We start from the raw sequence: 22,416 nt of genomic DNA, 5'->3' as shown, positions 1-22,416 counted from the left end.
ATGTTTTTTTGGGTAGCTCGCCATCGCCTACGAGGCCCTTCTGGAAGGAGATCGACCGGAGGAAGACTGGCATAGTTACAGCCAACTGCATTGCCTCAGCACTCATCCTGGGCGGTCTCTCATACCAGAAAGCAGAGACCAATGCCACTATGGCCCAAATGTGGGCAATAAGAGCGCCTCATCCTCCCGCCGCCTTCACCCATCCTCACCGCTCCCGAGGTCAGAGCAGCACCTACTGCAGATCTGACTAATGGCACCTATACCGGCATCTCCTCGAGCGATTTGATGATAGCGAAAGGGCCAGATGGTCCCCTCGGCCCATCCATCGTTGTAATTCGGCGATGTAAAGGATGCAAGGCTGTAGATCGAGCTGGGAGATCTCGGTTGGTGTTGTGAAAGTCGAAAGCTTGGGAGTGTGAATTTAACGGGAAGTCCAGTGCCTATTGACAACATTCGAAGTAGTCTATGGGGCCCCTAGCCTATCGATTCTTCAGAAAACGAGATGTAAAGAACAAAAGGCAGAAAATCGGGGTGCAGAAAAGGGATGCTGTTGGTCGAGATGCGCAAAGGATCGATGGAAGCGGTGCAAATCAGGGTGTATGGAGTTGTACTATTAGCGAACTTGAATTGAGCCGGAAGAACGTGTGCTTTGACAACACTGATAGTGCTGGGTGGTGCCCCTGGCCTATTTGTCTTTGAAACTTCAAGATGTAGGAAATTCGAGATCAGGAACTGGGAGCATGGACAAGTGGAGACAAATGGAATGGTAGGGTGGATTCGGCGAGGCGTCGAGGTGCGCAATCGAATAACGGCCATATTTACGATTTAAGGCTTGTAAGAGTATGAAATTGAAAGGGCTGAATCGAGGCCGAAAAACGTGTGTTTTGACAATAGTTGGGCGACCGGATGGCACCCCTGGCCTATACACTTTCCTAGCGTTTGAAATCTCTGGACCAATCTATGCCGGAAGATAACCTCATTACTCTCTTCTGAAATCCTAAAGACATCCACTGATTCCCCTAAAGTCGTCTAAGAAGTGACGTCACATCAACACCAGCACTACTTCCACACCATTGCGTATTTCAAAGAACCTAGCACATAAATCCAAGAGATCATTCTAGCACCAGCCAACCTCATCGGCTTTCAAATCTCGTCTCTGTGGTGTTACCGCGCAGTTTTTCCGCAGAGCGATTAAGATACGCTAGACTCGATCGGGAAACAAGAGTAAGCAGAAGCGACACGCAAGTAGTCGCTTACACCGGGATCGACACAGGGATATTAACTACAGGGCTGCAAGCGAGCGATCAAAGAGGAAACAAGGTTGATTATAAATTTCTGAGGTGCAAGACAAATGACTTTGGAGCCTGGAGGTGTTGGTGTATATAAGGTACTAGGAAGTTAGGAGTGACAGGACATCCAGAGCTTCAATTTCCACTGCACTGTCCTAGCAAGAAAGCCCGATTCAAACAATCACATTCAACCAATTGACCATCCAAACGTCAACTCCAACAACATATTCATTCAATTCAGAATGGCATCATACGTAATCGCAGGAGCCTCTCGAGGCCTTGGGGTACCCCCCCCTCCCCCAAGTACCCACATCAACACATCTAACACATCTCCAGTACCAATACCTCCAAACCCTCAACTCCAACCCCTCCAACACCGTCATCGGCCTCGCCCGCAACCCCTCCGCCGTGCAATCCCAACTCGCTGCCGACGGCATCCCAAACGTCCACGTCCTCGCCGGCGACCTGACCTCCCCGGCCTCGCTCTCCGCCGCCGCCGCCGAAGTCTCCAAGCTCACGAACAGCAAAGTCGACTATCTCATCGTCAACGGTGCGTACGTGTCCGACAAGACCAGCGGCCTCACGCCCACGGGCTTCGTCGGCAACGAAGAGCTGCTGAAGGCCGACTTCGAGACGTCCATCAACACGAACGTGGTCGGCGTGATTTACACCATCAACGCGTTTCTCGGCCTCGTGAAGGCGAGCGCGATCAAGAAAGTGGTTGTCATCTCGACCGGGATGACCGAGCCCGATCTGATCAAGGAAGCGGAGGTTGCGGCGAGCGTGACGTATTCCGCGAGCAAAGCTGCGACGAACGTGGTCGTGTATAAGTATGCTGTTGAGTTGAAGAGCGAAGGGGTGATTGTTCTAGCGCTGAGTCCGGGGCTTGTAAGGACGGGGCTGTCGGAGGAGATGTATGAATATTTGGCGGAGGTGTTCCGGAAGTATGAGCCTGGGTTTAAGGGGGCGATTTCGACGAAGGAGAGTGTGGAGGCGCAGTTGAAGGTTATTGGGGCAGTGACGATTGAGCAGAGTGGAGAGTTTTTGTCGCATTTGGGGACGAAGAGGTGGTTGTGAGGTTGGGTGGAATGCGAAGGGGAAGTGATTGGTGAACGGGGCTAGTTGAGGTGGGAGAGTGGAGAGTGTATTTGAGATATACATGAGTTTAAAAGAGCAGATTTACTTTTCAATCGTCGTGACCAGTATCAGGCAATGAATTGCCAGTGGTTCAACAATCCAGAGCTTCTGAAGGTGGAGGTCAGGTTCCTCTGGGAGTTGACTGATTGAGATTTGCCTGCGCAAGCCATACCGCCTCCATCGCTTCCCCCATACACTTCCTGATATCTGTCGGGCCATTAGAGCTCATCGTAAAGCAGCACTCAGCCAGTTTCCTCCAAATCTGCATTACTACATTGCCCTTCCAGCAATATAACCTGCAGTTCGTCCAACACTCCTCGTTCTCACACCACACTTCAAAAAGAAACTCGCTTTGCCAAGATTTGACCGCGCACGCACACTCCGCATCCACCCATTCCTCACAAGGTCTCATATGTGCACAGAATATCGCCAGTCGACCGAGTGCCGTCAACGCGATGCGGAGCTTGTGTTTTGTGAGCTGCTCGAACTGGCCAAGCTTCAGTACGCATATATGTTGGAACATGACCCATTTGCGTATCTGGGGCGGGTGAAACCAGTCCGAATCCCCCTCGGTTCGAAACAAGGGGACCGCGGAGCTAAAGACATCTTGGCGATGGGATGCGTGCCGGCATTTAATCGGCGGATAGGCTTTTGCAGCTATCGCTATCTCGCCATGTGAGGCGGTAAGGTGCTCGCACAGTCGGACGCGCGTGCTGGGTTCGGCGCCTCTGCAGAGACGGATCTCAGGTGGTTTAGAAAGCTCGGAAGACGAGAATGCGATGTAAAGGTGTTCTAGTCTGCAGTACGAGCAGAAGCGGTTGGCTGAGACCCATGTGCCCTCTGGTTCTTTGGTGAGCCATCGACTTTCTCTTTCGTGTCTGCAGTCAGCGATAGAAGCGTGCTCTTTGGCTTCTAGTCTCGCGGTTACTCTGTCGGAAAAGAGAAATTCCTTGAAGGTATTTTTGTCTTTTCCGTTGCCCACTTTAGTTGAGTGTGGTATTGTATGCCAGAATTTGGAGCACGCTAGGTGAAAAAACTGTGCTTCGTGCGGCGGTAAGTAGTCTATCACCATGAAGAGAAGTTCGGTTGGTAGGTTGTATAGCTGGCTATCCGTCATGTTCTTTATTCCTTCTGGCTTTCCGCGAGGCTGGTAAAGGCAGTCGGGGAAATTTGCGGGTGGTCCTTCGGGGCGAAGTCGCGGAGGGATCGTTGTGTATGTGGTCGCTTATTGCTGATGATAGTTGAGAGGGTTGTTGGAGCTGGTGTTGAAGAGAGATGAAGTTTGAAGGTGGTGAGTGTGCGTGACTCTATATAAGTATCTTCAACCATGGTTCCGAGTAAAGCTCTTGTCCCATGGTTTATCATTTTCGTCACCAGCTGTAACACAACACCAAGGTACGACATCTCGTCATAGCCCGTGTACAATTTGCTGCCACTGCTTGTGGTGCCTAGTGATAGTTTTAGATCTCGAAATGCGATAGACATTCAGCAATTTGGATAGCCCGTAAACACACGAGGTCACTTCAGACAGCGGTGAAAGAAACTACATAGATTAGAAGTGTGATCTGCCCTCCTACACACCTATCAGCACATCAAAGCCCTACAATTGGTGGCAGGGAACTGTACCGACATCACCAACGAGAGACTGCTCCATTAGAAAACCGATTCAACGAAGCGCACCTCCCACCTGTGTACACTCCTCCGCCGCTGCCTAAGGTACCATGAACAGTTGCGTGGTTGCTCGGAACATCCACTGATTGGTTTGTGGAAACACATCGAGGCACTTCAAGCAGTGTCAGGCAAGTATACTTAGATCCACGACGAGGCGTCTGAAGACTGAATTTCCCATGATCTACTCTCAACCCGTCTGATCCTCAAGCCTCTTGCCAAACCTAATCGGGCCTAAGCATACTTTCGCATGATCACTCCGATGCAGCCTCCGACAGGTCTCCGAGCAGTACTTCGTTATCAAGCACTTTCTGCACTTCATAAACGGGCCCTTGCTATCTCTACACCATCCACACTTGATAGGTGCCCATAGCTCCGAAGGACTCGGGACCTTGCCTCTCCTACAATACAAGTACTCGAGCCACCAATCTAGCAAGGCGGCGTAGGGCATCGTGGAAGTGAGAGTGTTGCCAATCAGGTCCTCGTATCGTTCTGGTAGGCTGGCTGGAGCAGACGCCCCGGCCGCATGAAAGATGTCGGCGTGGATGTCCCACGAGTACCCCTGGCATGTAATTCTCATGTCGCTTGAAGTGCCATTTTCAAGAAGACTGAGCATCTCCCTGGAGGTATATCTACGAAGTATAAGCATGATGACAAGTAAACGGATTCCATAGGCTTACTCGTCGTAATTACTAGGAAGGATGATTGTAATGTTGGTCTCATCGTCGAATCTGAGGGTTCTCTGCATACCAGGGATGTGGATTCTGGGTATGCGATGGACGCGTTGTCCGGAATTTTGGTGTATCTGTGTGTAATTCCGTCTACGCCTGGGTGGCGTTAATAACACCGCATAAGGGGAGGGGTTCGGTTTGCATAGCCTTACATGTAGCGCCTGTGAAAGTCTAGAAAGTTTTCAAATACCATCGTAACGATGTGCGTCCAATAACAGCAGTCGATATGAATGCCTGTGCTGAAGCTGATCAGAGTAGCGATAGTGGATGTGGATATCGTTGAAGCGAAGCAAAGCGAGGGCGTACTCGTTGTATGACTGCAGAGTTGTTGGATAGTGGAACGGATGGATGGTAGAGTGGAAAGGTTCAGGATGGGTCACGCAGGATAAGTTTGTATACAATATCTCTGCCTGTGCTCCTTCCCTGCACGTAGGGAAAGTCCATCGTCACGAACAATCAATAAGCCCCACAGGCCACCTCAGGCAGCGGCTATGCGAACCATCGCTCTAGACTTTCGTCGATGAGTCGAAGGGCCTCGAGGAGTGGCAGAAGCGTGTACACGCATTGATGACGAAGCACCGAAAATAGTACTGCGAGTGTCTCCGAGCCTATGTGGGCCGGATGTCATGATAGTAAGAGTGCGAACTGAATGAAGCCGATGAGTGTGCAGCGTAAAGTCACACTCACCTATAGGAAAGTCAGATGCTACAATGCCTTGTCATAGAAATCCATACACTCATTTACTGCTGCATGAGGAGCTTCATAGTATCTTCAGCATTCCAAATGAGAAAGAAACTCGGCGCTTTAGACAGCGTCAACAAGGTGTACGTAGATTGGAATATTCTCCCTGCTGCCCCCGGTTTCTATAGACAGTGGCAGCAAAGTGTACGGAGATCTATGGCAAGGTACTGTACAGATGTAAGCTGAACGCAATTCTAGCGCCCATCACTTCCACGGCAGCGTTTTGAAGATGCCTCAGTGGGCATCGTCTTCATTCACTACAAAAGCACTAGGTGAATCCAATCATACCTCATGACAGCCATCCAACGCCCTTCCCATACCGTGATTGCTCAACGAACCTCCTGTACCCAAACACCTCAAACCATACGGTACTCAAACATCCCTCATTTCGAAAAAGCATAGCTGTACATCCAAAAGTGCGAACGACGTTCCAAATACTCCTTCCTGTGCGTGTCAAGATTAGCTTCACGCGCCCACCCCCAAGGCACCCCTCCTAGGGCCCACGAAGCCTCTCCGTTGCCTGCCAGTCCTACCCCTACCTAGCCAGTTATACTTGAGCTCTTTTGTGAGGCGTTCCATTTTAGCTTGAGATTCATCTCCACTCTGTACGCTGGCTAGCACGCTGACGCATTGTAGCATCCTGCCAACAATCTCCGTCACCTTTGCGGAATCCATGGGCGGTGGTGGCGGCGGCAATGGCTGTGGCGCAGGAGAATGCGTTGACTGCGCCGAGAAGGAACCTGCTGAAGTATTCGAAGTCGCTCGTGAACGAGAAGAGGGGAACGAGGTCGAGGATGCGGTGGATTCAAGTAGCCCAGAAGAGTTGTATGAACTCATGGGACCGATGGCTCCATCGGAACCAGAAGTAGCTGTCCCAGGACGAAAGTCTGGGATAGGATTGGGGTTTTCGAGTCCTGCGTTTAGATTCTCCAGAGACAGTCGCGAGAATATGGCCATAAGAGTATCGTTGCGAGGAAGGACTACCGTGTCGCGGAAAGTGAGGAGAATTATTCTTCGCACATCCAAGCCTTCTCCTAATGTAGGGATATTCTTATTGGCCGACGACATGTCACTATCTGGCATGGCCGCGCCCCAGAAATCTGCTGCCGCCGGGGCAGTCATGAGTGGGCCTCGACCTTTGAACTCCAGGTCCAGCGGGAGTAGAACGGCTTGAAGGAATGGTAATATAGTAGTGAAAACAACGAGCCACATCTCAACTAGGTGTGGAATGAGGCGGTCATCGGGAATATGCCGAAGTGTTTGGTCTAACGATGAAAAACCAGTCTCGAGTAGCTCGCCAAGGTCTTCTATAAGAACTGTTGGTGTGCGCTTTTGAATACATCTCCTGATGTGCACGGATACTAGAGCATTGAAGTCTTCAATAGGCGGTCGCGGGTCTTCTCCTTCGAATATAAGTAACAGTCGGGCTTTAAGCAGCGGCCAAGCATCGTCCGGTGACATTCCTGGGATACCAAATGCGGCTCCCAAAGAACTCAAATCGCTCATATATCCAAGGGCTGTTCCAGGAGAGGGCCCTCCAATCGATAAAGCGTTACCAGGAGAACTGCTTATAGGCCATTCAGAGCGCTCTGTGCTGAAGGACTGATTTCTCTCCCTGTATGGAGCTTCTAGCTCGTTCAAGTATGGCGCCAAGGAAGCTACCTTCTCTTCCTTCTTCTTTTGCCTGAGTGCTCTTCCGCCATGTCTCAGATCAAGGCCGCTTGCGAAGGAGCTTGAGTGCCCTGGTGACGCAGGAGCTGCGAATGAATACAATGGCTGAGGTGCGTTTGGATCCGTCGGCTTCGAATTACTTGAGGCTGACGATAACGGTAGATGGTGGTCGTCTTTATCCTTCAATTTGTTCTTCTGTCGTGACAGAAAGTGGTGCTTATGTTTCTCCTTTTCCTTCTCTTTCTCCGGTTGGAATGTGGTTGATCTCTCCAGTGGGACCAAAGTAGATGTAGAGGCGTTTGCGGAAGAGTAGATTGAGCTTGCGCCGGACATGTTCGAGTCGACAAGGCTGGTGGTGGATTGATTCATCATCAGTCGATTCAGCGCAGTCGTGCTGTGCATGCCCAATTTGTTCGGCGAGGGAAGCGCAGGATGCTTCTTGTCGAGGTCTTTATCCTTGACGATGCCGATGCTCTTCGGTTTGGAGAACAGCTTCATCTTGGACTTCGATTTGTCCGGCTTCTGCATGTACATCTGCAGGTCTTGCGCTGCTGGCCTCGGCGAACCATGCTCTGGAGGCAGCCCCGGAGAGTGCACAGGGCTTCGAGGAAACGCAACGTTCGCAGCGGTCGTAGCGGCCAACCTATGCCCCCCTACGAGGCCGTTCTGATATGTCACGCCGTTGGTCGCAAACGTCATCTTCGGGACTGGAGGCGGGGAAGCGGGCTGGCGTTTTCCCGTCGGCTGGCCATTTCCTCCCGGGTCTGGTATTGTGGTGGAGCGCTTGCGCATGTGCTGGGGGTTCTGGACATGCATGGCTGCTTGGGCCGCGATCTGGGAGGCCGTGAGGTGGTTTGTGTTGGACATGGTGGGCGTCGAGGAGAGGGTCGGCTCGAAGTAGCCCTGCGATCGCTGGCGGGGCCGATGGCCAAAATGTGCGGGAATGGGCGTCTTTTGTTCCACGACGGATGTGTTGCTGTGGTTGCGCAGAGGGAGGTCTCGCGCGGGGAGGTCCCGCGACGGCCGCGAGAAGTTCTGGCCTGAGGTGTCGAGCAGCGAAGGCGGCACGGGCGACCTGGAGTCGATCCGTGGAGGCAACGGCGACAGACGCTGCGTGGCCTGCGAGTCCTCCGAGTCGTCGTCGTCGCTGCTGGGCGTGATGCTAGCCACCGGGCGCGGAGGTGAGGGCGGCATGGTCGCAGATGGGCGTACAAGGTCCAGGGCGCTATGATGCAGGCATCCGCTGCTATACGTGCATAGTAGTAAGAGGGCAGCTAGGAATGGAGAGCGAGCTCATGGCCAGCATGAAGGCAGCAGGTATGTATGTCCGTGGAGGGTTTGAGGTTGAAGCCAGCATTGACCTGGAGGGTGATCGTTCCTGCCAAGGGCTAATTTTAGCTGGTGATCTCTCCGCAATCTTCACCGTCGACTTTCTCTCCCCGCCATCACATATTCACCACTTCTCGCCTCACATCACACCTTGGGAGGAAAAGTAGCTCACTCCGGAACGATGTCTCTGCAACTTAACGCCGTTTATGCCGCCCCCGCCCACGAGACGCGCACATTCTCGTCCCCGCTTCCAACACTCCCGCAGTCGCCCACCACATCAGACCGCACCGCCTTCCTCGAAGCACTACGGACATCTGTAGTCGGCCTACAGCTCGATATCAACGAGTTCCTGACCAAGAAGATGGACGAGGACAATAAGGCTAGCGGTAAACTTGCAGCCGAAGAGGCCAAAGAGGAGGAAAACTACGGCGAGGAGGTTGTGGAGGAAGATTGATACATTGAATTCACTCCGCAAGCTTCTATACTATGAAGATATACCCAAGGCCCTCCGCGCGCCCAAGACCTGTCTATCGATTCCACGCCGAAAAAATTTCGTCTGGTCGCCGAGCAATGACGATTCCACTCATAAGCGCTCTTGTTCGCGTACCGACACATTGGATCTGTATGGATGCCCTTGAATACTATGACGAGGTCGAGTAACCTAATCGGAGGCCGCGGGATCGTCAGTAGCAGAGGAAAGAAGAAGCCATCATGAAGCGCAAAATTCTGAGGCGAAGGGGGATCACGAACGTAAGGAGGGTGAAAAGGCAAGGACGATTAGCGCAAAGTCATGGAGGATTGTACTTGCAGGCGTAACAGATAGCGTTGTCTGAGGGGACCCAGCAAGTTCTCAGACTCTTCGAAATGCCAAGTTCTCATCTCACTCAAACTCTCGAACAGACCTTGAAGCACCACAAGTCATCTCAAAATCATGTACACATGCCGCTACTTCGAGGACTACCACTGGAAGCCTTCGGCTCCAGGGCCACTTCACTGATAGTGACATGTTGTGTGCCAGAGTCGAGCCCGTGGACAATGACATATCCAGATCACAGATAACCAAGACGCCAGCTGTCTACACTACCACACATCACGATGAGATAGCCCTATCCCCGGGACAACAACTACATAAATACTAAACACCTTCTCCTCGAGAACTATCACCCACCCAAACTTACAAACGCCTGCACCGTCCCTTGAAGAGAGTCTAAAGCCAAACACCCGAACCTCATCACCACAAACTCTAACTAACTACTCACAACACTGCCAGACCTAACAAGATGTGCGTCGAAATAACAACCTACTTCAAGACTTGCCGCCACGACTTTCGCCAAATCGTAGCATGCAACCACCACCCCATGGACGTCACTCGATGTCCGCAGTACCGGCCCCAACGGGGCCACTGGCGCTACGGGAAATGCCCGAACTGCCTCCCTGGAGACGGCCGGGGCGCGGCGACGTTCCAGCGGCCAGGGCAGAGGGACGTGGAGGATTTGTATCGGAGGATGGGAGTTTAACATGGAGCGTACCAGGGACGCAGGTACCCCAACTACTCCTGAGTGTGAGGGACGTATAGGCTCTCCGAAAGGATAGCTACAGTAGATAGGGCGTCCACTCTGTATCTAATTAATAACTATTCCCGACTGCTGGCCAACACGCAAGCCAAGACAAGGACTCGTTAAGCATTCTCACGATAGCAACATGCGAAAGCAAGACAGCACGCAAACCCAGTCTGGTATTGGCAAGGGGGGATCCATTTACGCTTCTTCCCAAGCGTCGCCGGCCAGGCCGACAGAGTCTCAACGACTGCAAAATAACCTAGGCTACAAACGCCGCCGCCGCGGGCTGCCCGACCCATCCATCCCTCCAACCTGTCCCTCCTCCATATCACCCACATATCCAAGAACCCCTGCAGTCCTTTAGCTCCTTCATCCTCCTCCAACAACGGCCTCTCACCAACGGAGCTCAGCCAAGCCAGCCGCAATTTTCCCTATCGCAATACAAAACGCAGCGCAGCAACAAAAGAGAAGGGGAGGAAAAGGGGGTAGTGAAAAGCAGACACTAATATCAACAAATTGGGGATGCGAGCGACGGAGCGGTCCATTCGGAGTATTAAGGAGTAAGTAAGTAGTAAAAAAAAGTCAAAGACCGCGGTGGCTCAAAAACACAAGCTCAACACACGCACAACCCAACAGCAGGCCCCAAATATACGACGAAAAGGGAAACAACAGATACGCGCCGAAGGACCGGGAAAAACCAAAGATGCAAGAGCGCAAAACCAGATGATATCAAAAAACCTAGATGCAAGAGAGGGAAGACAGGAGACGACTAAAGTGGGTAAGTGGAGCAAATACAGACAGTGAAGCGGAGAAGAGGAAGTGTGAGATTTTGAGGTCTGGGACTGGTCTACTGCGCCCCGATCTCTTCTTCAGCCCAGCCGGGGAGTCCACCGTCGCCCTGGATCGCGAGGCCGTAGCCGCCGTTACCGCTGCCGAATCCACCGATTCCGGAACTCAGGCTACCAAACGCGTTTTGCTGTTGTTGTTGTTGTTGCTGTTGCTGAGGGCCTTGAGATTGCTGCAGAGGCTGTGCGAATGGCCCTTGAGAAAACACGGGTAAACTCACGGCGCGTGCGTGTTGAGCGCGGGCGTTGAGGTTTGAAGGCGCAAGGAGACCTCCCACAGTGGTCGAGCCGTTGCCATTCGATGAACCACCATTCACAAGGCTGAAGCTGGAGGTGCTATTGTGGGCGGTGTGTGATTGATGTTGTGGAGGACCAGAATTCATGTCAGCTCCGTAGAATGCAGCTTGTTGAGAGGCGAAGGCCTGCTGCTGTTGCTGCTGTTGCTGTTGGAGATTGACTTGCTCTTGTTGCACTTGCTGCTGCTGATTCTGTTGCGCTTGTTGAAGATACATCATCAAGGGGTTGTTGCCACCAGCGTTCAGAATATTCGCAGGCGCTTGGCCTTGCATTCCCTGGTATTGGCCGTTCGAGCTCGCACCAGCCGATCCTGGGGCTCCAGAGCCAGTCGGTGAGACGGAAGGTCCAGCTTGGCTACGAGTAGGCTGGAGTCCGTTGATTGGGGATGGTGATTGCATACCATCATGGCTTCCAGCAGGCTGGTTCTGTTGGTTTTGGTTGGCATTTATCTGGCGTGGCGGGTTGCCACATCGATCTTTGCCGAAGTTAACCTTGAACCTCTTATACTCCTCGCGTCCACGAACAGCCTCGATCGCCTTGATCGCGTTGGCGATGTTCGTGAAGTTGACGAATGCACAGCTCTTCTCGCGAAGGGCGTTCACAAGCTCAATTTCGCCATACTCAGAGAAGTCCTGCCTCAAGCGCTCCTCACTCCACGACTCGTCCAGGTTGCCGATGTACACGTTTCGGGAAGCGCCACCACTGACGGCCAGGGCAATTGCAGGAGGCAGCGCACCAGAATGTTTGCCCCATCCAATCTTCAGGCGCCGATTGTGGATCATCAAGCCTTGAAGGTTGCTCAGGGCGTAGAATGAAGCTGCTGATGTCGGGTCGATGAATGTAACGAAGCAGATATGCTTATCTGGGATATAGCGGATGTGATGCAAAAGCCCACCACGGACTACGTTGCAGATTTCCTCAATCGTCGTCTCGGGGTGGATATTTCCGAGATACACGGTCCGATTACCCAAGTTGTTAACTCCACCAGCAGAGGTTGCAACAGCAGCCGCTGCCACAGACTGTTGTGCAAGAGCGTTCGAGATCAGGTCCCGATCGGCACCGTTCAACACGTGCGCATATCCTGGGGCAATTCCGAGGTATTGCGCAGCGTTCTGCTGCTGAGTCTTCGAAACATACGCGCACCTATCCTTGCCGTAGTAGACACGTCGCGGGGCTTGCCACTTTGGCTCTTGTGGGAGTTGCGCAACAGCCTTAATAGCATTGCCGATTGACAGGAAATGGACAAATCCAATAGCCTTTTCCCGTACAATTTTGACGGTATCGATAGGTCCAAATTTACCAAGATCCTCACGGAGCTCATCCTCGCTTACGTCCTCTGGAAGATTTCCAAGGTAGACATTGCGCGAGGCGCCAGACTGCTGCACGGCTAGGGCAACAGATGTAGGCACTTGAGAGGGCTTACCCCAACCAATCTTGATATCCTGAGCTCTGATGGACAACTTTTTCAAGATTGCATCAGAGTGGAAGTGCGTTGCAGAGCTGCTGTCCAAGAAGGATATGAATGCACAGTTCTTGTCCGGGAGCAACCTCACGGACTCAATCTGACCACTCCGAACATGACCAAGTATTTCCTCCGCAGATGTCTCGGGGGGAATGTTGCCAAGATAAACAGTGCGACTGGTCCCAGAAACCAATCCAGGGGCCATGTGCATCTGTCCTCCAAATCCCATCTGTTGACCGCCCATGCCAAAGCCAGTTGTCGGTGATTGCGGTCCTCCGAAGAATTGCGGGGCGTTCATTCCAGTCGGTGATACTAGGTTCTGATAGAGTTGGGGTGAAAGAGGCTGATGCATCTGCATGGGACTACCCATTTGATTCTGCTGGTTTTGTTGTTGCTGCGAGTTCTGGTTCTGGCCGGTAAAATTCGAGAACCCTTGGAACTGTGGTGAAGCGAAGGCAGACGGAGAACCGGGCTGAAATGGGCTGCCCAAAAGAAGCTGTGATGGAAGTAGTGGGGTGAAGTTCATATCGAATGCGGTCCCAGGCGTTTGCATGTCGTTGCCATTTTGGTTGTTTTGTCCTAATCGTCCCGTGTTGATGCTGGGGATGTTTGATCGCTCAGGGTGTCGGTCCGAGTAGCCTCCTAGGGATGGCTGGTTGGTGTGGAATGCACCGTGGGAGAAGCCCGTATGGCTGCCGTTCACGGAGTGCTTGGAGAAGCCGGTCTGTAGGCGGGGGCCGCTGGGTCCGGTCGGGGTCGAGTCTTGATGCTGCATGCCGAGTAGATGAGGGGGCAGGACAAAGCTGTCCCGCGCGCTTTGAGAAAGGACAGCCGTGGTGATGAATTATCGGGTCCGGTCGTACACGTACCGGACACTGCAGACTATGAAGGGATGGGTGAATGTAAATGCAGTAGAAACGAAGACGATGGTGCCGAATTAAAGAGTAGGTCAACCTAAAGGCGTGCTTAGTAGCTGCATCCAGGTGGGGGCCGTGGTTGTAGGGGGACACGTACAGTCAAAGCCAATTCGTTCTACAAGCTAGATAGCAGTCGCAGCGATGCCCATATGACGCAGATTGGCGTGTCGAAGTTCGAGTTCCTCGCGATAGCTGCAAAAGATCGTGACTGTCCCGTGTGGGGCGGGAGCTGAGTCAGACAGAGGGGCAAGTGGTGAATGCTGGATTAAACAACGGACAGATAGCGGTCCTAGGTGAAAGGTGAAGGGCGAAGATTATTGGGAAGGATGCTGGTAAGCTGAAGGTCAAGGTCCCGGCTAGGGTGGTGTTGAAGTCGCAAGAGGGCAGATAAAGAGCGAGAAGAACAATAGGTAAGGAATGAAGCAAAAGAGCGGCCTTTGTCACGACGCCGGCTTAAGAGAAGTCAAGGAGCGAAGCGTGAAGGCGTGCAGGACAGCAGGAGAGGTGGACGAGCGCGAACAGGAGAGGTTCTCAACTCCGTAAAATTGGGGGCCCTAAACGGGCTAGCGGGCTGCCCGAAGTGTCTGGACGACGCATTGCTCACCGGGCGACACCTTATTCTCATCACCAATGCGGACTCTAGGCGCCACCGTCGCAGCCCTGGAGGCCGCTAACGGCGCTGCAGCTGCGCGACGGGCAGCAGGCAGGGAGTCTGCAGCCAGGGCAGCATGCAGGGCTGCCGTGAGGCTTCGATGTCGTCTCGACTGTTGCAACGTCGACGCCTGCCACGCTGCCAGCTGTAAACAGCCCGGGTGCCTGACTAGTCCTGTCTGTCCTTCGTTCTCCCGCACGGCCAGGGGCGCCGCCTGTGCGCGCGAGTCCTCATACGCCAAAAGCAAAGTGCAGAGCAGGCGCCGAGACGAGGGCAGTGTCTCGGGTCGGTCAGCGCAGACAGAGTCGCAGACCAGCAGAGCATTACAAAAACGGCCGAAGGAATCTTGAGCAAGGGCTTCCATTTGAGGCTGGCATGTCGCATTTCACCCAATTGCGGGACGGAACTGGCTTCATGTATACTGCGAGAACTTCACTGATTCCAGGCGTGTTTATGTCTCCAGCACGTTCCTGATTTCGATATTCGGAGAATTGCTGCTCCTGATTCTCGGGTCTGAACGAGAAGAGTCTCGGAATGTGCCATAGGCTGCCAGAAATAGAGACATGCCAATCGAAGGTTGAACCGCGGCTAATTGTGGCGCTGTGGTGTGGCGCGGTTATGTAAGCGGCCTCGACATCAATCCCTCCCATTTTTTGGTGCAAACAGAGCCCCGTCAGCCACCACCCTTCCGGCCGCCCATGGCAGACCTCTACCCTTCGATGGCACAGTGTGCCGTCGTCGCCACTGCCCTTAAAATCCTCCTATTTCCAGCCTAGTATGTGCCAGAAAGAATTTCTTTGCCGCGACTGGACCATCTTTGCTCACTACTATTGCCAGCAAATCCACAGATTTCGAGGTTCACCGGAATTGGCTGGCCATAACTAATTCCCTACCCCCTCAAGAATGGTACTACGAGGTAAACACGTCTTTCAAGTTGTTTCTTGCGTTTCCAATCTAAATAAACGCAGAAAACATCCGAGTGGACGCTGGACTATCCACCGTTCTTCGCCTATTTCGAGTGGATATTGTCTCAAGGCGCACGCTTCGTCGAGCCCCATCTCCTCATCGTCAAGAACCTCAACTATGACAGCTGGCAGACCGTGTACTTTCAAAGAGCAACAGTCATACTCACTGAACTAGTGCTGGTCTATGCGTTGCACTTGTAGATCTGCTCCCTCCTGTCAGCGCCTCCTATTCTAACCGTCGCTCCTAGATATGTCAAAGGCTCACACTCAAAGAAGACCGCGCACGCGGCAGCGATTTCGATTCTGTTATCTCCTGGATTGCTGATTATTGACCACATTCACTTTCAATACAACGGCTTTCTCTATGGTATCCTTGTCCTATCTCTTGTGCTTGCCCGAGACCGGTCGACCCTCCTACCGAGCGGTCTGCTCTTCGCTTCGTTGCTTTGCCTGAAGCATATCTATCTCTACTTGGCTCCCGCGTACTTCGTCTACCTTCTTCGGGCCTATTGCCTAAACCCAGAATCGATCTTTCGCGTCAGGTTCGGCAACGCACTGACGCTTGGTGTCGGCATCTCTGCCGTCTTTGCCACCGCTTTTGGGCCGTTCGTGTACTGGGGACAGACCGCACAAGTCTTGAGCAGACTCTTTCCCTTCTCGCGAGGCCTATGCCACGCTTACTGGGCTCCCAATGTATGGGCCATGTACTCCTTCACAGACAGAGTTCTAATCTACGGTACTTCCAGTCTTTTGCATTTGTTTACCACTGCTAACATACTCCAGTGGCGCCATATGTGGGATTAACCGTCGATAGCTCCGCAGTCAATAGCGTAACACGAGGGCTCGTAGGAGATACGTCTTTCGCGGTGCTTCCGGACGTGCCGCCCCGCGCGACCTTCCTCCTAACTTTGTTCTTCCAAGTTGTGAGTGCAGTTGGCCCTTGGCCCATCTCTGACCCTAACGTCGGCTAGATATTCCTGATCAAGTTGTTCTTAAAACCGACTTGGGACACATTTGTTGGCGCTGTCACGCTTTGCGGCTACGCGTCCTTCCTGTTCGGATGGCACGTACACGAGAAAGCGATTTTGCTTGTCATCATACCTTTCAGCCTTCTCGCGCTAAAAGACCGTCGGTATCTTGGCGCATTCCGTCCGCTTGCCGTGGCCGGACATGTGTCCCTGTTCCCCCTGATTTTCACAGTTGCGGAATTTCCAGTCAAGACAGTGTATACTATCTTCTGGCTTGTGCTCTTCCTGCTAAGTTTTGACCGCCTAGCCCCTGCGTAAGTACTGTCAACTCGCATGGCCACCTGGCTCAATTGCTGAACTTTCCAATAGCTCATCCCAGGCTCGTGTCTTCCTTCTCGACCGGTTCACCCTACTGTATGTAGCGGTGGCTATCCCTTTGATCGTGTATTGCTCGTTGGTACACCCAATAGTCTTTGGACAGAAGTATGAGTTCCTGCCTTTGATGTTCACAAGCTCTTACTCGGCTGTTGGGGTTGTTGGGAGCTGGGTAGGGTTTTCGGTCGTATATCTGTCATCCTAAATACATCCTGAAAGGAGGAACAATACAGTATAGCCTCACATCTCGGCTTCCTTCATCCACTATACGATGACTCATACTTCAAACCGTGATTCTTACTGCTTGGTTTTCTATGTCGCTCCGCGCGTGAGAATACGAATCTGTGGTTGAAGTCTCTACCTGAAATGGGTGAAATGCACAGATTTATATCGCTATATAGTGAAAGCATGCGTCTGGAAGCCGCAAGGAAGAAGAAGGTATCTGGACCATGTTCGTATTGATGCTGTTTGTGGCGAACAATCGCATAAAGACAAAGTGGGAACGTTTCGTAGAGCGCTGCTAGGGGTGGCCAAAGGCGTTGGCCTGTTACATGGCCTTCTACTCGTATGTAGATATAAATCATGAAAATTACTTCCTTATCTACTAGTGACTATGCCTGATAGAATGGGCTCGCCCCGAGCTGCAGAACGAGCACAAATACGCTGGTAAAGTGTGCTGTCGGGGTGAAGCGGCTCCGCAAGAAAAGGTTTGAAGTTCGATGGAGCTTGCCAAGCGATTTTGAAAGTGGACGGGTGATTGGCTAGTCACCCAGGGCATCCCTCCCCCGAATTGTCTACCTCACAATGGATACCTCTTCCTTTACACTCCTCCACCGTCCGCCGCGCCGTCGCTCACCACCACGCTTGCGCCAACCATACCATCTCCAAACCGTCCGCTAACACGAGTTGCATCACTAGAACGCGTCAAGGCGTCCTCAGAAGAGCCGCAACCCTGTGCGACGTCTTTTCGCAGACCCCCCCAAGGTCCGCCGAGAGTCTCGCCTGGGTCTGACCAGTCTCCAGCAAGCCCATTGCGCTTCACACCATCACATCCGACCCCGAACTCTGCTGGAAGCCCTTTCATCAAGCCTCAGACCCTCTCTCAGCTTGATACGCGACAGCCGATTCTCGGAGCTCAATCTGGTACCAAGAGGCACCACATGAATCCAATAGCCTGATAGCCATGGTATTTACGCGTCCTAGACTCCAGTATAATCAAATATCTAAACTGTATAGGTCTATTACAAGCGAAAGCCTGTTATACCGCTCCCCGAACCACCTTTCCTCGACGATCATACTGAAGTAAGGATATATTCGGCACGGGGACAAGTCTGTAAAGCTAACGAAGTGCTGTAGGTTTGGTGTATCGAGCAGACACAGGAGGTCTTTGTCGATTACGAGAAATATCTCGCGAGGTACGTAGAGTGAATGCTATATTCAAATTGGACGTCGCCGCTAACACCCAGTCACAGGCGCGATTTCTACAGCCAGGTACGCTCATCCAGAAAACCACACATGCGCCGTGCGTAATCGCGTCTTTCGACAGAGCTAACGCGCTTACAGAGGAAGTTCACGTGCAACGCGACTGGCCACTCTGGACTGACATTCTTCGAGGCTCTGGAAAGCGAGGTAATGATTGATTATACTAAAGAAGAAACCTATATTAAACAATTACAGATGGATACTGTCAAGGAAATCGACTCCTTCTTTCCGGAGGCGTTGCGCTCTCGGATGCTCCATTATGTCCAATTCCAGCGTACCTCTCGAATGGATGACCTAGGTACATCTCACCCTGAAGTCGCATTATTTATATCGTAACTGACCATTTCACTAGTCAACGTTGTCTTTGAAGTAAGAGCATCTCACCTCACTACACCCAATACGCTGCTAACCTCCAACAGCGATTCAGGGAAGATTACATGGTCGGGGACCGCGTCGTGGTGGAAGAGCATGGCAGTCGGTTGCATGGACAGATTAGAGACATAACGGACCCCAATCCGAGTAGCAAGTTCAATGACGGCACCTCGGACTCGAGCAAGCCAATACTTTACTACATCTCGTTAAACACCAGCAACGACGAGACCACCAAGCTCGGCTGCAAGGAGTTTTCCAGGGATCGCAACTACTACTCCAAGCTGCTCTTGAAGTCCTTCCTGAGAAACGCGGTTTCCCGAGAGAACTGGGCCGGCGCACCGTGGCTAGTCAAGGAAAAGCTTGCTACACAGTATGGCATCGACACCCAAGTCCCGGAGACGAAGACGCGTGACGCGGTGATGGCGGCGAAGAAGGCCGCTAACGCGGCAAACGCGAACGCGGCAGCCATGCCACCTCCACAACACCAAACACAGCCAGTTGAGCACGGAGGAACCTTCTTCAATTTCCTGGCCAGTCACAACCAGGCCCAGATGCAGAACCACCAACACTGGGGCGCAGATCCCAATCGGCCGGTGCTCAAGCCGCAGAAGCAGATGTCCATCGAGGGCTTCGCGCGACAGCAGCAGTTCCAGATGCCGCCACACTTGCCTGGCAGAGTCGCTCAGTTTCTGCCAATGCAAGGACAGAACGGCGTGCCGAATGGCGTGCCGAACAACTTTCATCACATCCAGCCTGGCAATGGTCTGCCCATCAACCTGCCGTTCCAGAACCAGTTCATGCAGTATCAAGTCCTTCGGCCAACCGCACCACCGACACATCATCCAGCGCCGCCGGCTCCGCCACCAATCAAGTACCCCATCGAAGACCTGGATGTTCGATCGCGCCCAGACGCGCCCCCGCGTCCTCAGCTCAAGTTCTTCACCGACGATGTTCCCGCAGGAGTCGATCCTCTTGAGAAGAAGACTGGCATACTGATGAAGTCCATCGGTCCTCTCCTGTGCACCTGGGAGACGTTGAATGTCCACGAAACTGTCTTCCACCTGGACTCGTTCACCTTCGACGACTTTGTTGAGGCCATGCAATACGTTCCAGACCCGGAAGATTGTGAGCTTTTCGTCGAAGTTCATTGCGCCGTCCTCTCTCAGCTTATCGATGAGAAGGGCAATGTGCTAGTAGCTCTTCCGAACATTGAAGGCTCCCAAGATGGATCTGGAGACGGGGAGGAGTCCAGCCTCTTGTCATCGCCCGAGCCCGAGGTAGAGGAAAAGCCCCCAGCGAGGACAACGCGCAGCAGCCTAGCAAAGTCTGAAGCGGCTGCTCTTGCCAAGCGCAGCCCAAGCGTCGCCGCCGAACCGAAGTTGGTGCACAAAGCAGCAGAATTCCTGAACGACTACGATTGGATCGACCGCTGTGCCTCTCGAGACTACGTCAACGGGGGCTGGGAGGCAATGATGGTAGGACTGATCTACAATGTGTCCTTCATCCCCCAACAGAAGGATGTGTGCGAGGAAATTCTCACTCAGCTTGTTCCGGTGGATGAAGAGCCCACCATCGAGAATGTAAAGCTTCATTACGACAATCTCGACGTCAACCTTCGAGCAGCAGCTCTAGAGATCGCATGCATGCTATCTGTTCGCACCGTCAATTTCAGGGCAGAACTCGCCAAGGCTGCGGAGGAGATGACAAAGATCCGGAAGCAGAAGATCGAGTACCAGAGAGAAAAGAAAGTTTTGTAAGTTCTCCTTGCCTAAGTTTCTCGCATCGACTAACAAATGCCAGGGTCGATGAACTGCAGAAACTCGATCAGGATCGGAAGATGAAGCTTCCCGCTAACATGATGGCATCCCCAGTACCGGAACTGAACGGCTCGCCTGATGTAACAATGACCGGAACAGAAGAGCCACAAGATGCTGCGGAGGCTGAAAGCAGCGCTGAAGAGGAACCAAAGCGAGGATCTCGCAAGACCCGACACACCAAATCCTTGAAGCGGAAGCGGGAAGAAGAGGAAGCAAAGAAGGAAAAGGCCAAGAAAGACAAGATCGAGGCCGCCAAGAACAAACAGTCAGCCGAATGGAGAGAGCTTTTGGAGAGCATCGAAGCCAAAAAGGAGGAGATCAAGCTGTGCGAAGATTCAATTGAAGAACAAGACAATGACCTCAGAGAAACTAGTGTCCAGCGCAGCAAGTGTCTCGGCAAGGATCGCTTCATGAATCGTTACTACTGGTTCGAGCGCAACGGAATGCCCTATGGCGGTCTTCCCCTGAGCTCGACGTCAAACTACGGATATGCCAATGGGCGCTTGTGGGTGCAAGGTCCTGACAAGACGGAAATGGACCCATTGACCTCGGAGCCGATGGTGTCCAAGGACAAAGAGATACTCGGCATCACTGTTCCGGAACGTAGAGTGAAGGAGGAAGGCGTCACCCGTCTTGAGGACTCGACACAATGGGGCTACTACGACGATCCGGAAGCTGTCGACAAGCTCATGGGATGGCTCGACGAACGCGGTCAGCGCGAAAAGGCGCTTCGTAAGGATCTGCAGATCTTCCGCGATCCTATCATCGAGCATATGGTGAAGATGAAGGATCACCTTTCCCACTCGGACGACACCAGGGTTGAAGAAGATGACAGCCCCAAGCGCTCGACTCGTAGGCGCAACTCTGAGACGGACGTGGCCGTGCCGAACTGTTGCAAGTGGACCAACAATATCATGCGAGAGGAATTTGGCTATTCTCACTCGGAACAAGGCAAGCCCAAGCCCAAGCCCAAGAAGGGCGTAGCCACCAAAGTCAAGGCTAAGAGCAAGCCTACGACTCGACAAGGCACGAGGTACGGGAAGTAGGGACTACGGTATTCGTCAGGCATCTGGGACTTGAAGACAATATCGACCACCTTCCTCTTCAGCACTCAGCTTCTTTCTTTCGCATACATGGGTCACCCTCTTCAGCATTGTCGGCCTCTTTCTTTCTCTTCTTGACGATTTTACGATTCCCTTCACTAAATCAGGTCGGCGCCGGGGATGGGTGTCGAGCATGCACAGTACATTAGGATTGCTCTTTCGATCCTTTGTCTTTTCAACCAGTCTGGCTTTCCTATTCGACTGGGCTGCGGTTGCATGGTAAGGGAGTTTGTTTACTGTGTTTCAAGTGCAACTTGCATCGGGAAATTAGAATCGGGTGATCTGTCTGCGGCTAGGTGCTGAAACATCAGCGGTGATGGATTAGCGGGCGCCTGGATGAAAGACAGCACACACACTTGTAATATAGCACTGAGAAGCAGATTGAGCGAAAAGAACTCTTTCTGGAATAATTGCGCAATGCTATGGGGAGGTGAGACTTTGATGTCGGTACACTTTCCTGCCACTGTCTGCAAAAATCGAGGGCAGCAGGTAGAGTTTTCCAATCTACGTACATCTTGCTGACGCTGTCTGGAGTGGCCTCATGAGTTTACTAGCTGTCCAAAATGCCGATCTTTTCCCTCGTTCGGAATGCTGAAAATGCTATGAAGCTCCTCACAGAGTGGTAAACGAGTATACAGATATCTATGGCAAGGCACCGTACTATCGCAGTGATAGCTTTTTGGAGACTGTGGATGCGTGTCTACCACGGCCATTATCTTGAGAAGAGAGTACCAAGTAGGGTTCCCGCTATTGAATCTTCTAACCGTCTCTTTTCCCACGATGAATATGCTACTAAATCTGACACAAACCCAACTCGGAGATGTGGGTCAGAGGCGGATCGATCTAACATGGTCTTCAAAACTCGCAGATGTATCCGGAACAGATGTGTAGAGACGACAGCAAGCAAAGCTCGTATCGCTACGTCACTTGCAGTCCTGCGCTCCACTTCCATTCTCCTTGATGCTAAGAATGGGACATGTTCCAGGGGGGGGGGGGGGGCCAATCACCACCACATCAACGTAAGGAGTACAACCTC

At 52.5% G+C, this 22,416-nt stretch overlaps 7 protein-coding genes across 7 annotated transcripts; 3 read left to right on the top strand and 4 right to left on the bottom strand.

The window, feature by feature from the left end:
* Window positions 1–1,531: 1,531 nt before the first annotated feature.
* BDZ99DRAFT_453112 (NAD(P)-binding protein) lies at window positions 1,532–2,387 on the top strand (the record flags this gene model as incomplete). Its single annotated transcript, XM_033718312.1, has 2 exons — window positions 1,532–1,573; window positions 1,626–2,387. 2 exons carry the CDS (start codon window positions 1,532–1,534, stop codon window positions 2,364–2,366), a joined length of 783 nt encoding a protein of 260 aa, XP_033570423.1. The 3' UTR covers window positions 2,367–2,387.
* A 1,884-nt stretch (window positions 2,388–4,271) lies between these two features.
* On the bottom strand, window positions 4,272–5,051 carry BDZ99DRAFT_468015 (uncharacterized protein). Its single transcript, XM_033721150.1, has 3 exons — window positions 4,978–5,051; window positions 4,775–4,921; window positions 4,272–4,726 (listed from the first exon to the last, which is right to left on the bottom strand). Exons 1-3 carry the CDS (start codon window positions 5,016–5,018, stop codon window positions 4,285–4,287), a joined length of 630 nt encoding a protein of 209 aa, XP_033570422.1. The 5' UTR covers window positions 5,019–5,051; the 3' UTR covers window positions 4,272–4,284.
* A 571-nt stretch (window positions 5,052–5,622) lies between these two features.
* BDZ99DRAFT_503099 (HbrB-like protein) lies at window positions 5,623–8,431 on the bottom strand (the record flags this gene model as incomplete). The annotated part of the gene is made up of 1 exon (XM_033723941.1): window positions 5,623–8,431. The coding sequence occupies one exon, from the start codon at window positions 8,429–8,431 to the stop codon at window positions 6,032–6,034; it is 2,400 nt and encodes a 799-aa protein (XP_033570421.1). The 3' UTR covers window positions 5,623–6,031.
* Window positions 8,432–8,672: 241 nt separating this feature from the next.
* BDZ99DRAFT_468014 (uncharacterized protein) lies at window positions 8,673–9,380 on the top strand. The gene has a single exon (XM_033721149.1). The coding sequence runs from the start codon at window positions 8,748–8,750 to the stop codon at window positions 9,018–9,020; it is 273 nt and encodes a 90-aa protein (XP_033570420.1). The 5' UTR covers window positions 8,673–8,747; the 3' UTR covers window positions 9,021–9,380.
* A 1,592-nt stretch (window positions 9,381–10,972) lies between these two features.
* On the bottom strand, window positions 10,973–13,504 carry BDZ99DRAFT_526383 (uncharacterized protein; the record flags this gene model as incomplete). The annotated part of the gene is made up of 1 exon (XM_033726135.1): window positions 10,973–13,504. The coding sequence occupies one exon, from the start codon at window positions 13,502–13,504 to the stop codon at window positions 10,973–10,975; it is 2,532 nt and encodes an 843-aa protein (XP_033570419.1).
* Window positions 13,505–14,209: 705 nt separating this feature from the next.
* Window positions 14,210–14,662, bottom strand: BDZ99DRAFT_481888 (uncharacterized protein; the record flags this gene model as incomplete). The annotated part of the gene is made up of 1 exon (XM_033722449.1): window positions 14,210–14,662. The coding sequence occupies one exon, from the start codon at window positions 14,660–14,662 to the stop codon at window positions 14,210–14,212; it is 453 nt and encodes a 150-aa protein (XP_033570418.1).
* A 334-nt stretch (window positions 14,663–14,996) lies between these two features.
* BDZ99DRAFT_526382 (uncharacterized protein) lies at window positions 14,997–21,323 on the top strand (the record flags this gene model as incomplete). Its single annotated transcript, XM_033726134.1, has 15 exons — window positions 14,997–15,073; window positions 15,136–15,214; window positions 15,267–15,460; window positions 15,512–15,999; window positions 16,047–16,186; window positions 16,235–16,545; window positions 16,601–16,778; window positions 17,843–17,908; window positions 17,963–18,021; window positions 18,079–18,097; window positions 18,170–18,235; window positions 18,284–18,386; window positions 18,441–18,457; window positions 18,508–20,213; window positions 20,261–21,323. The coding sequence occupies 15 exons, from the start codon at window positions 14,997–14,999 to the stop codon at window positions 21,321–21,323; spliced, it is 4,566 nt and encodes a 1,521-aa protein (XP_033570417.1).
* Window positions 21,324–22,416: the final 1,093 nt, after the last annotated feature.

Source organism: Mytilinidion resinicola, assembly GCF_010093595.1.
Source record: "Mytilinidion resinicola strain CBS 304.34 unplaced genomic scaffold BDZ99scaffold_26, whole genome shotgun sequence".
NCBI lineage: Eukaryota > Fungi > Ascomycota > Dothideomycetes > Mytilinidiales > Mytilinidiaceae > Mytilinidion > Mytilinidion resinicola.
Note: the sequence above shows the minus strand (reverse complement) of the source record. Positions and strands in the feature narration are given on the sequence as shown.

Bases quoted from the DNA above. Each gene is read 5' to 3' on its own strand.
- BDZ99DRAFT_468015 (XM_033721150.1), bottom strand. From the start codon at position 5,018: ATGGTATTTGAAAACTTTCTAGACTTTCACAGGCGCTACAT. The intron at 4,922-4,977 runs GTAAGGCTATGC...AACGCCACCCAG, and splicing joins GACTTTCACAGGCGCTACAT to GCGTAGACGGAATTACACAC. The intron at 4,727-4,774 runs GTAAGCCTATGG...TATACTTCGTAG, and splicing joins CTTCCTAGTAATTACGACGA to ATATACCTCCAGGGAGATGC.
- BDZ99DRAFT_468014 (XM_033721149.1), top strand. From the start codon at position 8,748: ATGTCTCTGCAACTTAACGCCGTTTATGCCGCCCCCGCCCACGAGACG.